The 15,928-nt window shown below is 41.2% G+C and overlaps 1 protein-coding gene across 1 annotated transcript; it reads right to left on the reverse strand.

The window, feature by feature from the left end:
• Positions 1 to 475: 475 nt before the first annotated feature.
• Positions 476 to 10,221, reverse strand: shrprbck1r (sharpin and rbck1 related). The gene is made up of 14 exons (XM_068709793.1): positions 9,532 to 10,221; positions 8,168 to 8,342; positions 7,305 to 7,382; positions 6,877 to 7,018; positions 6,631 to 6,721; positions 6,141 to 6,462; positions 5,819 to 5,919; positions 5,489 to 5,659; positions 3,830 to 3,990; positions 3,603 to 3,714; positions 2,784 to 2,963; positions 2,387 to 2,485; positions 2,027 to 2,170; positions 476 to 1,761 (listed from the first exon to the last, which is right to left on the reverse strand). Exons 1-14 carry the CDS (start codon positions 9,808 to 9,810, stop codon positions 1,681 to 1,683), a joined length of 2,136 nt encoding a protein of 711 aa, XP_068565894.1. The 5' UTR covers positions 9,811 to 10,221; the 3' UTR covers positions 476 to 1,680.
• Positions 10,222 to 15,928: the final 5,707 nt, after the last annotated feature.

Consider the following 15,928-nt stretch of genomic DNA (forward strand, 5'->3'; position numbering starts at 1 on the left):
GACAGACACTATATTTATATAGCATCTTTCCATACAAAGTTACAAAATGCATTACTGTAAAAAACAAATGAGAAAATCCCAAAACACAATATATGAAATAAAATAATAAGAATTACAACAAATACCACAAAAAGATGAACATTGTAGTTTTACAAAGTTTTAAGAAGAGATTTAAAAAGGATACTGAGTTTGCCAGGTGAAGGGTCCAGACAGTGAAGTCCCAGCCAGCTTCAGATTTTGGGACCATTAGGGCCCTGCCAGAGGATCTCAAGCAGCAATACGGCTTACAGCAGATCATAGATACAGGCATAGAGGACCTTTTCTAGGTCTGCAGATGAAAGCAATGACCTGATCTCGGTTAAATGTCTCTGTTGGATAAAGTTGGACTTCACCACTTTAGTCACCTTTAATTATTTTTTTTTTTGTTGGCTTAAAAGTTGTTGCATCTAAATAAAGTGAAGAAGAAAGAAGTCTGTGAGGTTAAGTGGTATTTATTGATAATTAAGGCACAACAGTACATCAGCAACACAGAGCTGATACTCTAACACAAGTAACAGTGCAGACGTATTCGTGGCTTGTCAGTGCGGGGCAGTAGTGTAGTCCAGGGAATAGTCTGGTGGCTAACAGAGAGTGCAGTTGGTGAGCCTACATGCTCTTATCCTGGTGAAGGTGGTACAGAGTACATTGTTGAGTTCCCACTTATGAAATAGAATAACAAATTCATGCATCGATGAATTAGAAAATGTTATAATGGGTACAAAGCTTTCTTATAACAAAAAGAAAAGCTGTTAAGTATGCTGACTAATATCACCATATGCATCATGAGCTCCTTAACAAGAATATGAGCTTATCGACAAAATGTGTTTACATGTGCCTTCTCAGAAAGTATTCAAGTATCGCAAATTAACATTTGACTATTAAACAATACACTCTGCTACACAGCGGGTCAGCAGTACCTCAGTGACCTCTGCAGCGCTCGTCAAATACAGGAGCATGCGAGTCAATGCAAACGGCACGGTTCCATTAAATTCAGGTGGTTAAACAACATATCAGACACATTTCAAACCTCTTTGGCAGGTAAGGCATACATGCAGTCAGACTATCACACAGACACAACAAATAGAACCATATATAACTCAAAACACTTTTTTTGATCTATCTCTATGCAGAAAATTGCATATCAAGAAAACAACATAGAAAAAATGTCAACATAAACACTCTGCTACAGCTTTTGTGCACAAGAATAAGGCCACTTGCAATCCGGTATGTAACTACCAAAACAGAAAACAACACACCTGTATTGCTATTTCTGCAGTGCAATCATTGTAAAGTTAAAATTCCTTCCCTGCGTACTTGTAAACAAGCATATTACCGTAACAGTCAGAAGTGGTAATTTTATTTATACTGAATGCTGACTTGTCTAAATCACACACACCTGCATGTCAATATTGGTGAGAGGCAGAGCTAAACGTCAACGTATAATTTGTTATTGTGACTGCACTGAAAAGGGAAACAAGTGATGGTCAGAAATTGAGAATGCTTCCAGTTATAACAAGGAGGATGCATTGTATGTAACAATCCCGCCGTTTTGACCTAAACACACATCTTTTTTTCTAGAGGATAGTTTATTTTACGTTGAGTCTTTCATTCCCTTTTACAATAGGACCGCTCTTGAGATACTCAGTGGCAGTTTTGGCATTTAGGATGGCATTTCTGATTGTTGACGTTGCAGCGACATCCTCCGCTGGTGTCTCCAGGACCCTTGGAAAGGATCAGTATAATAGTTATCAAACCTTCAACTTACTTAAATGAAACCCTTTTTTATTTTAGCAACCATGTTTTGGCTGTATTTTGGTTTTATGACACATTTACTTTATGACAATGAACAGATATTTATTCTTTTGAGAGACTATCAAACCAAGGTTTATGAATCAGACTTCCATTCCACAGAAGTAGACCACCAACACAATGTGGCTCATAAATCAGATTTACAAATCCATGAGGAAAGGAAGGAAGCATTTCTTACTTTAGGTCCCCAGCGGGGTCCTCTTGTTACCCAGCAGATCTCAGTGTGACAGACAGTGCAGCGCAGCCAATCACATCCATCTCTCTTCTGCACAATGATGCCACACTGGGGACAGTGCATTGCCTCGCCTGACTGCACAAGGGTCTAAAAGACAGAACATGAGGGTCAGTTTTCATTTGAAAACACAAAGCCATCTATCTACGGGTTGTAGCATAATCTCTGCACGTATGGATTGCCTATACTATTGATACATTCATCTAATACTAAACATGGAATAGCAAAAACAGTGATAGACAGCTCAGAGGAGGTCTCCGTTTCCCTTTTACTGCACACACAAATGCTCCAGTGTATTCAGCTCGCCTTGAGTAGATGTGTCGTCCTCCTGGCAGCTGAGTCATTTATAGCGCGTGCTGCAAGATCATCCTGGTATTGCTTACAGTTCATTCCCTCGTGGATAGACTGAGGAGAGAAGAAAAATAGAAACAGGGACAGAAAAAGAAACCTCAGTGAAAAGTCTCTGATGTATAAAAATAGAAACATTTCTGTCTTTAAACAGAAGCTAGCATGAGGGGACAAGAACAATTAAAAACGTGGGACTCTTGTGTCACTTGCTCCTTTTAAAGAAGATGTTGCTGTTAATTATCTCTGAATAATTGATGTGTGCACATCATAATCTTTACCCTGGCTGTGTGTTTATTCACATTAAATGCACAATCTTATGTGTTATTTGTGTGTATATACTGTATATACTTCATACCTTGCAAATCAGGCAGTTGTGTTTCCTGCAGACGGGGCAGTGGAAGACATTGACCGTGTCTTCGTACACACACCAGCCCGGACAGTCTGGGGTGGCACAGTGGTAGCTGCCCTCACATCGGGACTCCGCCACTGACAGACCTCTTTGCAGCCAGCGCTCATACTCCTCTGCTGGCACCAACTGTGAAGGAGAAAGGGAAAGAAGTTGAGGAGGACTAGTGAACCCTAATAATACTAGTTATAAGTTATAGTCGGGGTTCAGGTGAACACAACAGCAATTAAATGTTATGAATTCTGAAGAGGAGGACGGTTTCCATTTTACTTCTAACTAAAGTCACGTGTAGTACACAATGCACACGTTTTGTGTGGTAAATGTACACGTAGTACACGTATTTTCAAGGCAAATACTGTGTCCAGCTGGTATTTCAAAGTCCATGTTCTACTTTTCAACTACACATCTCGCTCTTCAAACAGAGGCATTCAAACCATCTTCAGCAGTCCTGGTTGGACCACATTTTATTGTTTGACATCTATCTGGGGAGGTTGGCTAACTCTTGCTTCATATCGGCTGAAGCAGCTGAAATCAGTCCATGGGGAGGAAGGTCAAAGTCTGGGCTGAAAACAAGTAGCAGAGCAGTAGCTCCAGCTCCTTGGCTGGGATCAACAGTGTTTGAATGAAAGCAGCGTGCTTAATTAAAACAAAACGTACAGTGAGGTTGATTTACATATTCTGATGCTTTGTGATACTACTACCTGCTAGTATGCCAGTTATTAAGATACTGTCTCTTCTGTAAGAGAGCAAATACTTGGTGTAACTCACAGCCCTGATCTCCCTCTCCTGCAGGGAGCAGGCACAGGAATACGTGTCATCTCTGTAGGGACAGGCCACCTCCGGCTCCTCACTCAGCATGATGACTGAACGTAAGCACTCTCTGTGCAGACAAATACACAGACACAGCGAGAAACATTTAGGATATTCAATCAAGCTAAAAAAAACAAAACACTCTTCGTCTATTTTTTTTATATCCCCCTCTTCCTGAATCTTACCTGCAGAAGCAGTGGAGACACTCCCTCAGCAGGACACCCTCTCCAGGCTTCAGGTCCACGTAGCAGATCCTACAGTCCACAGACTCTGGGTTAGGCAGCAGGTCCTGGCTGTCCATCATCACTAGCCGGGCAAAATTCTCCCTGCGCTCCTCTTCCCTTGCCTGGCACAGGGGGTGGTGTTGTTGAGAGGGTTAAACCAATGGTCTGTTTCCCTTCAGTTTTTAATCATAGGGGCACAATGACATTGGCAATGCAGACAATTGAAGTATTGTAGGCTAATTTACACATGCAGACACACACATTGTGTATAAACATTTTATTCCAATCTGTTTCACAGAGTATATACAATTAACAGTGCAAAATTAACAATCAGGCTAATAATACATTCAACTTAGTGGCATCCTCGGATCTTTAAGAGTTCATTAAAAAGCCCACTTATTGCTGAAAGTCAACAGTGATCATGATTATTAATATAAAGCGCTGACTTTCATAACCTTTTCACTAGAATTTAACCAATCTATTTGCCAGGGGCTTGTACCCTATGAAGCGAGGTTAGTGGGATAGCCAGATATCTTTGGGCTTCACTAAGCTTCAGAGGAGTAGACCAGCACCTTAAACAGCCTGACCCTTGACCAGCTCACAGGAGGTTCAAAGTTAACATTCCTACGGGACCCTGACAGGGACAAAAGAGATTACAAGTAGTGAGGCCAGGTAACCCCAAGAGAGTCAGACGAAGTTGAGCTTGCTTCGTAATTAAGGCTCCAAAAAGTGTGTTTAAGTGACAAAAAAAAACTAAAAACTGTTTCTTTTAAACTCTCAAATGTCAACATTGTCCTCTGAAATCCAGTATCCGTCAGGTACTACTTTTCACCAGAACAGAGTTGCCACATTTTGATAAAATATGAAATCATCTGTTCATACAGTTACTGTAAAATCTCATGAACATGCAAAACACTGGAGCCAGGTGCCACCACCTGTTTACATATTTTACCAACATTAGGCTGAACTAAGCCTTAAATAGGCTTTGGTGGTATCTGTGCATCTTAAATGAGCTCTTTAACCTACATTCAACTTCAGGGTAGAAATAACAGAACCATATGCTTTCATTTCAAGCACATAAGACGTATAGACATAGGCCTGCACATGATTATTTCTTATGTGACCTAAAAGCGAGTGTCTGATGAGTGTAACGGAAACGATGCTACAAGTTCAAACTGTGTGTGAAGGAAACATAAATAAACATGTGTATGTGTGCCCCTGTCTGTGTGTGTTCAGTAGTCCTGGTCCAGGTTATACAGGAGGGAGTTGTTTTGAGCCCCAGCACTCCTCAGCACCTCTCTTCTCCCTTTCTCCTTCAAAAAAACAGAGACAGAAGAGAAGAGAGTCAACCTGAGAGGGCCTGCAAATTTGAATTGAAATGTCGACTTTGAATCAATTTCATTCTTCCCCTCCTTAGTATTTTGTCATCTTTGGAGCCCGGTGTTGCCTCGCAGCTTTTCTGCTTTTCTGTTTAATGCTACCAAATGGGACGCCACAATAAGGTTTTACTCTAATATAGATGAAAGAAGATGTTGGTTCATACACACAGTATGATTGTATATGTAAGACTTTGGGTGCACGGTATGCTCGGCGGAGCAGGTGTGAGTGAGTTTTTCATACCTGCTGGTACTGTCTGATCGCCGCCTCCTCCTGCTGGATCCGTCTGAGTTCCAGTGCATCTGGTCGGTATCCCCCGGGGATGACGTAGTTGTCTGGGCGGTTCGTGCTGCAGATCTCACAGCCCGGCCGTGTCGGTTTGTTAATGTAAGTGCAAGAAGGGCACGACCAACCCTAAGGCACGGAGTAGTTCCATAAAGACTACGTTTTAACACGAGAGAAACAGCACTACATGCAACTTCTCTTATCAAAGGACTTTTCTTATGACATCATTTTCACTGTGTGAATAAAGAAACACCACCCGGATTAACCACCATAACTGCTGTATGTTACCTGGGTGGAAGCTGTGTTGGGGCTCAGTGCTTCATTGAGTTGAGGCATCTCTAGGTTGATGAGATCTCTGATCTCACTGATGTTTCCTCTCTGTGAGCCACCTGAAACATGTATTGAGGAAAAAAGTCAATAAAAACTAATAAGCAACCAGTGAGTTAGTCATGCTAGAAGCATATATGGGTTTTAACAATACATTGGACCACATTGTAGTTTTAATGCAAAGTTCTCAGTTCAGTGGGGCTGCAGTGGCAAGATGACATCCTCTGGTATTGTTGCAGCATCTGATTTTTCTTCCACAAAAATGTACCTCACTGTCACTCACCAGTGTTGCTGCTGGTATGGAGTCTGGGCGGCAGGGTGGCGTAAGGCCTCCGGTCCAGGGACGAGGGGCCGTCTGCAGAGGTAGCAGAGAGGGGGGGAGTGGGGAGGGACAGGGATGGAGGACTGAGGAGGAGGGCATTCTCCTGGTCCTGCTGGAGGACATGGCGGGTCAAGCGAGCGTGACGGGCTGACAGGAGGTACAAGAAGGACGTGTCACCGTCCTGACGAACCCCATACGAAGCCAGAGAGCGCTGGTCGGTGCACAGACACTGGCCAATCACCCAGCGCTGCACCCGCGGGTGAAAGCCATACTCAAGAAACATCTGAGGTGGTAGAAAAACCAAAGAAGGAAAAAAGAAAGATCGAAATTTTAACTTTCTCAATAGACTGATAGTGTTTTTTTAAGGAAGATGTGACTTGTGCTATATAAATAAAATGGACATGATTCTTTCAGGACATAAATGAAAAAGAGAAGCATTCTTCAGACTAACCTGCTGTTTTAGTGCTGTGGTAGTCATATACGGGGAAACTTTCACAGTGACACAACAGGACGAAGACGAATCCTCAACTGCAACAGCCAAGCTGTTAGATAAAACGAAACACAAGCCATTAGCCACATTGGCTAAAAACTGTGTCTCCTGAGCTACTTTATACCACATTTTGAAATATAAAATGTAACATTTATCGACCATCAATCATGTTTTTGAAACACTAATTAATAATGGCGATGCTCCTACTTGATTTCAGTGTCTTCATAGTCTTTGGCAGAGGGCTGAATCTTGAGCGCGGCGTGTTGTTGGGCGAGTGTGACAGCGAAGTCAGAAGCAGACTGCATGTCTCCTGCTTCTATGGCTCGGGTCAGCTCTATGCAGGTATCCTCTAAAGATGGGGACACACACACACACACACACACACACACACACACACACACACACACACACACACACACACACACGGAAACACAGACAAGCCCACATGGGTGAACATACGGGCAAGTGTGTGCAGAGGATGTTGCCATACCTCCAAACAGCCACTAGAGGGCTAAACATGATTCAATGAATGAATGAATGAATAAAACGAGTGAGGGAGTCAGTGAATTAGTTACGTCACATCTAAAAAATCTGGTAATATTCCATATTGTAAGGAAGATGTTTAGGGTTCACACCTGTTCGTTGCAGGGTTAGGGTGTTCTGACGATGGAGACCGTCTGGGGAGCGCTGTGGATCAATATCTTGAGGGGCGACTGTGAAATGTGGAAAACCAGAGCAAAGCATTTTGATAAAAAAAACAACAAAAAAAACACCAATCAACATTTCCACAGTCTACTAAAGGCCTGCCCTACTGTCTCATTTTTGTATCTCTCTGCCGCTGTGGACGGAAATCTTTTAACTCTTCATCTACACAGGAATGGAAACATTTATCTTAACAGAGACACGTTCTAGTACAACAGACAGGAAGTCAAAAAACAAGATGACTACTTTGTTCTGATCTTGGATGGTTATTTATCATTGTTTACTAAATTAGTTGAAAACTATGGGCTGGAAATTGTGTTACAGCAACTGTTGCTAACTTAAAAAAAATCATCCATAACAAAGTTCTTATCATTCCAAAATAACATATTGCTTTTTCACTTTCTTTAATCTTTCTTAGTCTCATTTACATGCATGTAAGTGAGTAAACAAGGACGTATTATGGAAGCAAGCACAGACCAATTTATTGAAATTCCCCCTGAAGCCAAAATATGAGCAAAGACAAGCTCTTCTGTTCAAAAAATACATAACCAGCTTGATTCGTCAAGCTCATTTAAGTTCACTAAAGGGCAAATGAATTCCACCAAATCACACACACACACACACACACACACACACACACACACACACACACACACACACACACACACACACACAACAGGGATCTTGTACTGCCCATTGTACTGTTAGGTTTGTTACAAGGTATGACTTATCTACCCCCCCCCCCCCCCCTTCTCGCTGTGGTTGTTATCTAAAAAAACAGTGAGGGGCGACTGACCTCTGTGTGCTTCTCTCAGTGAAGAAGTCACCACCGTAGCCCACTCCTGGGCCTCCTTGTCACAGCGGAAGTTGAAGCTGATGCGGTCATGTGGAGGCGCCGCCAAACTCAGCTCGTGGCACTTTGGTGACTTCACTTCATATTTTACGGTCCTCAAATCAAACTCAGCGATGGTCTGGGAGAGGAGGGACAGGGAGGCAGAATAAAGGAGAAGAGGTAGGGAAATATTGGGCAAATGAATCATAGGTTACATTATGAGAAAATCACTGCATGTGTGTACTTGGTTTGATAAAAACATAATTTTAACATTTTATTATACTAGATGCACTGTTACAGTATGTGGCCAAGAAAATGTCAAACAAAAAAACAAATATGACATATTCTGTAAATGCAATTAATTAAAAACAATAAAGGCATAATAATCATTGAGTTAAATCTAAGAGTGAATGTAGGACTTTTTGGAGATCTGTTGCATTATACTGCATCAGTCTTAGCTTGGTTTACCTCATACACTGAGACTGAGTAGCTGTATAATGAGACTTTTAAAATAATTGCTATAACTGACAAAAATAAAGGCTCTGTATATAATATTCAAATGCAATCAATTTTCAAAGACTAGTTGATTTCAGGCTTGACTAATGCATTGTGTGACACTTTCTTTGCATTTTCTACTAAGAGCAGGGTTCAGCTGCACACTAGCATCCTCAGACTCCTCAAAAGGAAGGCTGCGTTCAAACACAGTGTTCTGAAAGCTTGTCCTCTGTGACAGTGCTTTCTAGCCTGAGGATCGGGAGCCCTCCAAGGCGTCACAAACTAAATCTAAGGGGTCCCTGGATTATTAATAAAGTACTAAAGAAGCAAAAAAACAATTATCTTCTGATTTTCACTACTCTTAGCATTTTTTTCCTACCTCTTCAGGCCTTTAAAAGATTTATAAATATACAGTACAACCTGTAATGAGAGGTCAAGCGTAGACATACAGCCTCTTATTACAGGGTCCCCAGCAGTGCTAGATTACCAACTGGGCAACTGCTCCACCTGACCTTCTAAAGGTCCACAGGCTCGTGCTTCACGGTGTGGCAGTAACTTTAATACTGTCATAATATGTACAAAAAACGTCTTTATTCCATATTGAGGCCATGTCTAATAGAGTGAAAATGAATACCCACATTGTGTCATTTGATATTATGCTTACGTGCACCTAAATAAACAAGTCACCACAATAATCTTTAGCCCTCGTAACAAGCCAGTATTTCCACAAACTAAGTCCTTGCACTATGCACTGTCACATTCGTGTTTCTCCTTCAAAAAACGCATCACAACAAGCCCCAACACTGCTTGCTGCCTCGCTGCCCTGAACTCACCACGCTCCGGCCGGTCCCGCTGCTGTCCTGGAGCGACAGCCGGAATTCCCCGGATTTCCCCGGGTCCATGCTCAGCTGCAGGCGGAGTGACTCATCGCCCGCTCCAGGAAGACACAGCGGCCGAATACCGGAATGGCACACCGACACCCGCACCGACATGAGGACGGTTTGGCAGCCGAGTTGTGACTGCGAGGCCCCATAGTGACTGGGGAGGGCGGCGGACTGGTCCGGCGTTGTGTAGCCGGGGGTTTGAGCCCAACCGCCCGAACTCAGCGACATCCTGCCAGCAGACTCATGAAGAACACAGATACTCGGGGTACGGTGGGTTGTTTACCTTTCAGTGTCCTTTACCGATACTTCTTACATTGCATCTCGTCGCTGTGTATTTAATAGCCACACTGACAACAGGAAGCAAGTGCGTCGTCTGTCAACTGTTTGGAGCGACTTCCAGAAAGTGTAGCCCCAGCTGAAGGTTTCACTTCTCTCTTCTTCCGTTTTCGTTAAAGCGTCGTTTCAGGCAGATTTAGTCTTTCCTGTTGGTTGCGAAGCAATAACGGTGCTCTTCGAAATATCCCATTCCCTTTCTTACACCAAGGTGATGGACAATAGTAACGATGAGTATGTTGTTGACGTTGTTGACGTTGTTGATGTGTCTCCAGCTTTCACTTCGTATTGCGCATGCGTGGTAGGTTGTCTTCTTCTCTGAGTTTTATGGACAGCTGGCGTCCGTAGTTGTGCATTGCTGCCATCTTCTGGACTTAGTTAACTCCTACAGTGTCCAGTTCGTCAGATTTTTCTCCACTTGAAGCCGACCTAATATCATCTGCCTTGTTCATTCCCGTCACTCTCCATTGTTTTCTTTAATCCTGCTTTTGTTAGCCCATATATGTTCTTCCTTCACGCGTCCCTGTCTACATCAGTAGTGCTGAGGAGGAGCAAGTGAACATTTTTAAGTTCCTGGGGAATCAGCATCCCAAACAAACCTGACATGTTCATCACACATCTCCATCCGGATGAAGCTCAAAAGCGACTGTATTTCTTGAAACTAAAGAAGGCAAAATTCCTGGGCCAAGATCTTGTTAAGGAGCAACAGAAAGCTCCTGGCTGGAAACATTACCAACTGGCATGGGATGTGCACGGCCCAGGACAGGACAGCTCTACAGCGGGTGATTCAAACGACCCAGAACATCATCGGTACCCATCTACCTTGCATCAGTGATATTGGTGACAGGAGGTGCCTGCGAAGAGCTCAAGGATATTAAAAGACAACACCCAGCAGCCACAGCCTGTTCACCCTGGTAGCGTCTGGCAAGAAATACAGAATTATCAGCTGCAGTGCCACTTGAATTCAGAGCAGCTTCTTTCCTCAGGCTTTTCATCCTCCACCCTCCATGACAAAGACAATAAATGAAACCTTGAACTTTTCTTTTTCTGCAACTAACAACTTAAAAATAAAAAGTACAAATATTCCTCTGTTTCTGGTCGCTTACCTCCAATGTTCACAAAGACCGGTTGGATGCTTCCCTATTATTTGCCTTTCAGATTACCATGTCCTGTTCGTAATCTAGTCACTATTACCTCCTCTTTTCTGTTTCTTTTCATCAAAATGCACTTTCTACTTAGAACTAAAAGTAAATCTCTTCCCCTTATCTCCTGGTCTCAGTGCTGTTGCCACTCTTAATTGATTTTCTTCCCAAAAATGCCTTTTGATACGAACGTCTATGTTTTCTTTTTTAACAGCTTGTTCTCATTACCCAGAATGCCCACTTGAGCAGGAACCAAAATAAATGTAACTTTGCCTCTTTTCTTATTACTCTTGAATGTGTTGCCATTATATGAAAGAGTACATTTTGGCAAAGGTTGTACCTGATTTAAGATGCACAGAGTAGAGTCTGAGTCACAAACAACTATAACTTTGTTCAGTTTAATTTGTTCAATTCATTCTAAAGTCATCAAAATGTCTACAACCAAACAGTATACACACTTTGGTTGTATATTCAAACTCTGTGCCTAACCGCAAATAAAGATGCTGTGTTTCCTGTTATTGGATCTTTGGATCCATTGGTAAAAACCTGCATAGTCTGTATATTTACATTCCTTATATCTACAAAAGTCACTCCCTAAATCTGCACCTTTATTTCTTGTAAGTAATTCCAAATCCACTAACAGAGTTTCTAGTAACCACACAGGGATTATAGGACATATTACAGTTGGACAGAACTCCTTTTCATATACGCCCAAATCTGATCTAAGAGCTCAGGCGTTGGTCACGTCCTACTCGTAGAATTTTTGATGCAGATCCATAAACTACACTTCCATAATCTAAAATTGATCTAACAGCTACTTATAGTATATACAGTATTTCAAGGGTACAATATTGGCTGCCCATGCAGTGAAATAGCAGTCATTTAGTATAAAGTATGTGTGCATATATTTTTTACCACAAAGGGGCAGCAGAACATCTCATATTAAACATTATAAATCCTCCCTTCTCTTCCTGATATTAATTCTGCTGTTATGTGTTTTTGTCATCGTAGGAATTACATTAAAAATCTTCAACCAGCTAGTACAGAATGGTCTGGTTTTATATAATAAACAATCTGGCAGTATAAAGCAATTTAAATGTGTCCCATCACAACCTGCAACATTTGAAATGCTTTTTAATGCATCAATAATTATAATCCTGGAGTATAATTGTAGATGAATGGGGTCATTCTGTATGATGAGTGTTTTTACTTTTTTCATACTTAGAATACATTTTGCTAAGTAAAATTTTGAGACTCAAGACTTTAACTTGTAAGAACTTTTAAATTGTGGTATTGCTTATCTTCAAATGAAGGAAACGTCTCATGATCTCCCTTCTCTTTATACAGATTGTGTGGCATTTTGTGCTATTTATCTATTCATTATGTTTTTTTATAACCCATGTGGCATATATGAGTATAATTCTATGCTGTAACTTGCCTCCTACTTGTTCATTCAACTTTAAAATGGTTATATATATATATATATATATATATATATATATATATATATATATATATATATATATAAATCTAGCATATTTATCCATTACAAAACAGAATACTTTCTTTGCTGTTTGCAGTTATACTTAATTAAAATAAGGCTCTTCTCCTCCACAAATGACCAGTACATAAAATATTTCCTTCCTCACAACAGCAGTTTAATGCACAGTATAGCTTAACAGCACCTGTGTGCAGTGTAAGATTCTACTTTATAATTCTCACACTTTGTTTCATTTGTTTGGCTTGCAACAAAGCCATCTGGGACACAATCCTATGGAATATTAGGGTCATTAGAATAGAATAGATCTGTTTTCACAAGCAGATCATTTGACCTGGGACTGGAGGGAAAGCACCGGTGTTGCTGAAAACATTAACGATGGCTTCATTCTATTCAGGCGTCCCATAATATGTGAGCCGGCATGCACAATAAAACCAAAGCTGAATTTTAGCCATCATTGATTACTCTATTTAGTGCTATAGTGTGCTTTCCCTACTGTGACATGTCAAACTGTCTTCTGCTAAACGTTCTTCCCAATCACGTCATCCCTGCAGTGGAATGATTCTAAAGAGGCTTCATACGGTGGGTGTGGTCACGACCATCCAGGTGAGACCCATTCGACTCTACTTGAATATGTCGTTATGTCTTTTCTATCCTTTTAACCGCTGAGATGTATGTTTGGTATTATGAAGCATTCACGTTTGAGGAACTAGGAAACTTGCAATCTGAATGCCGTTTGTTCTGAAGGAAATCCTGCTACAACCTACCGTCAAAGAAATGTCCCTGCTGACTACTGACTTCCCATTTGAAAGCATTTTAAAGACAGAGGCTCCTAGTCAAACCTAGTCAATGCATGTCCTTGCCCACGCACTCTGTGGGTCACGAATTACGAGGCAATTAACAAAATATACTGTAGCACGTAAGGGGAATGATTTAGACCACACAGCTCAGCCGGTTCAAGCTGTTAATCATGCTGCAAGCAGGGTTTTCTCAATCAATACCCCATGAACCCCCGCGCCTCCATTCACAGAAACAGCGATACCGCAGACGAGATTAAGCCATTCAATCAGGCGCTGATGAGACCGCGATATCATCGCGTCACATGTCAGAAAAGGCATTATGATACGACAGAACCAATCTTGAGCGAGGAAAATGATGACCTAAGCATTGTATTTTTGAACCAAATACGGTGATTTTGTGAACAGTGGTGATTCAAGGATGCATTACAATAGGTTTAGAATTAAAGAATACACATTGCAATGTTCAATATCTATTTGTCTCGAAATGTATTCATGAGTAGCATCACAAAGGCCACATTTTACCCACAAAACAAGGATGACTAAATGTTTAACACCTGCCTGTAAGGGGGCATCAAGAACAAGCAACGAATGTCTGTGTTATCAAATAAAGGCTCTCTATCATAAATCAAATTAGCTTCATTATTCGAGGATTCTTCCATGTTATGGTGTGATTACACATCCGCAGGTAGTTTTCTTCACATATTTGCAATCATATGCTCTCCCTCAGGAAGGGCATCATGCCATTTGATCTCAGTCCATTTTAAAATTATGGCTGCCCTAATGTGTGGAGGAGAAGCAAAGTGCTGCCCAAGGGTGTACATGCACACACACTCACACACTCACACACATACATACACCCTTTTACGTCATATGCAGACGGTGATTTAATACAGTTTTACATGATTGTAGAGGGGAAAAGTTTATTTCAACTGGATCCTAATGATTCACCCACTTAAAATACACATTGTAAGGACACTGACATCACATACTAGTGTATTTTTTTACGGTACATTGCAACTATAGAGTGAAAAGGTCACATGAACCTACAGTAGAGCTGCAACTCATTTGTTTTCATTATATATTAATGATTGATTTTGTTGATTTTTTTCTTCAAATAATCAATTAGTCGATGACATGTTAGTTCTGTAATGACTTTCGACTGGTTGTTTTGCCAGTTCAAAACTCATACATTTTGAATTTACTATCATAAAAGAAAAAGAACATCAGCACACATTCTCACATCTGAGAATTTGGAACCATCGAATGTTTGGCATTTAAATGACTAATTGATTATCAAAACTCATGTGATTCAGTCGATGGACCAGTTGATTGATTGACTTCTGGCATTGAGCCTGCAGTTTGGCATTCAGAAAAAAAATGAATTCATTCCACCCTCCATCAATTTCTGAAAAAGCAACAAGTAGTATCATATGATATGAAGTTATTGGGGACTAATTTATTGTGACTTGATTAGTTATTATCTGTGTTGCTCACACCTCGTTTTTATTATTCGTACTATTCTCAACATGTGTAAGTAAGTTTATGCATGCGTGCACGATCTGTTCTATGCATGCGTGTGGATTGTGATGCTGCCAAGTGTGTTGTGTGATGCAGCGGCCTGGAGCCCAAGACAAATTTCCCTGGAGGACAATAAATTACATCTTATCTTATCTTAATCATTTTAGCTCTACTACTGCAGAATCCATTGACTTGGTTCTGCAAATAAGCATGTATTCTTTGAAAATTTACAAAAGAACCCTTTAAAAATTGTAGTTGAAATAAACAGCGGAACCGTCACGCAGTATTGTGACCTTTACGGACATCCTGTTAGGCCCTGAGGTGACTTTACACCTGCTACATTTCTGTTAGAGAAGTTCTCCTCACCTTGGCCTCTCACTTGTGATTCATCGCGGTCACCTCTCAGCACATGCTAAGGGCTTGACAGTAGTATTAATTCCCATGCAGCTACACTATAGGGCCTATATAGTACATTCAAAGCTCTCACTCCCTCCTGAATCAGTTTTATATTGTTTTTTTCTCTCACTGATCTAAAATACAACATTTCCAGCTGCAACACTAAAACTCAAATCTTTTACTTCAGTATCAGATGTTGTTTTAATATCTTAAAAGAGTGACTTTAGGTGCAGTGAGCAGTTTGAATGTAGAATCTTTGGAGCTGATTCATATTAAAAAAAAGTTTTCTGGTGATGAGAATTCACCAGGGTTTTTGCAATGGCTCCTTATGTTCTGCATCTCCCCCTGTAATCCGGCTGATTGATGAAAGGCTCATCAAAAAACACCCACCATAGTCTGACAGACCTACTTGGGGTGGCGGGTCTCCCCATGTTCACTAATTCAAAGTTGTCCGTGTGTTATTGACTTCCTGATGGACTGCTCTGCTGCGTGACAGACATCAGGAAAACTCCCAAACTAAACCTCCTTTCTCAAAACGATGAGGGAGTTTTAAAGAGTGGGAGGAGAGGAGGCAGGGGGGATGATGCATCCTGTAGTCTGGGATCACTGTGTGTGACTGACGTTCTTGATTCATCATCCAACAACAACATGAGCAGCAT

This window comes from Cebidichthys violaceus, unplaced genomic scaffold, assembly GCF_023349555.1.
Source record: "Cebidichthys violaceus isolate CVI_PGR_0920_01 unplaced genomic scaffold, fCebVio1.0.p SCAF_15, whole genome shotgun sequence".
In the NCBI taxonomy this organism is placed as follows: Eukaryota; Metazoa; Chordata; class Actinopteri; order Perciformes; family Stichaeidae; genus Cebidichthys; species Cebidichthys violaceus.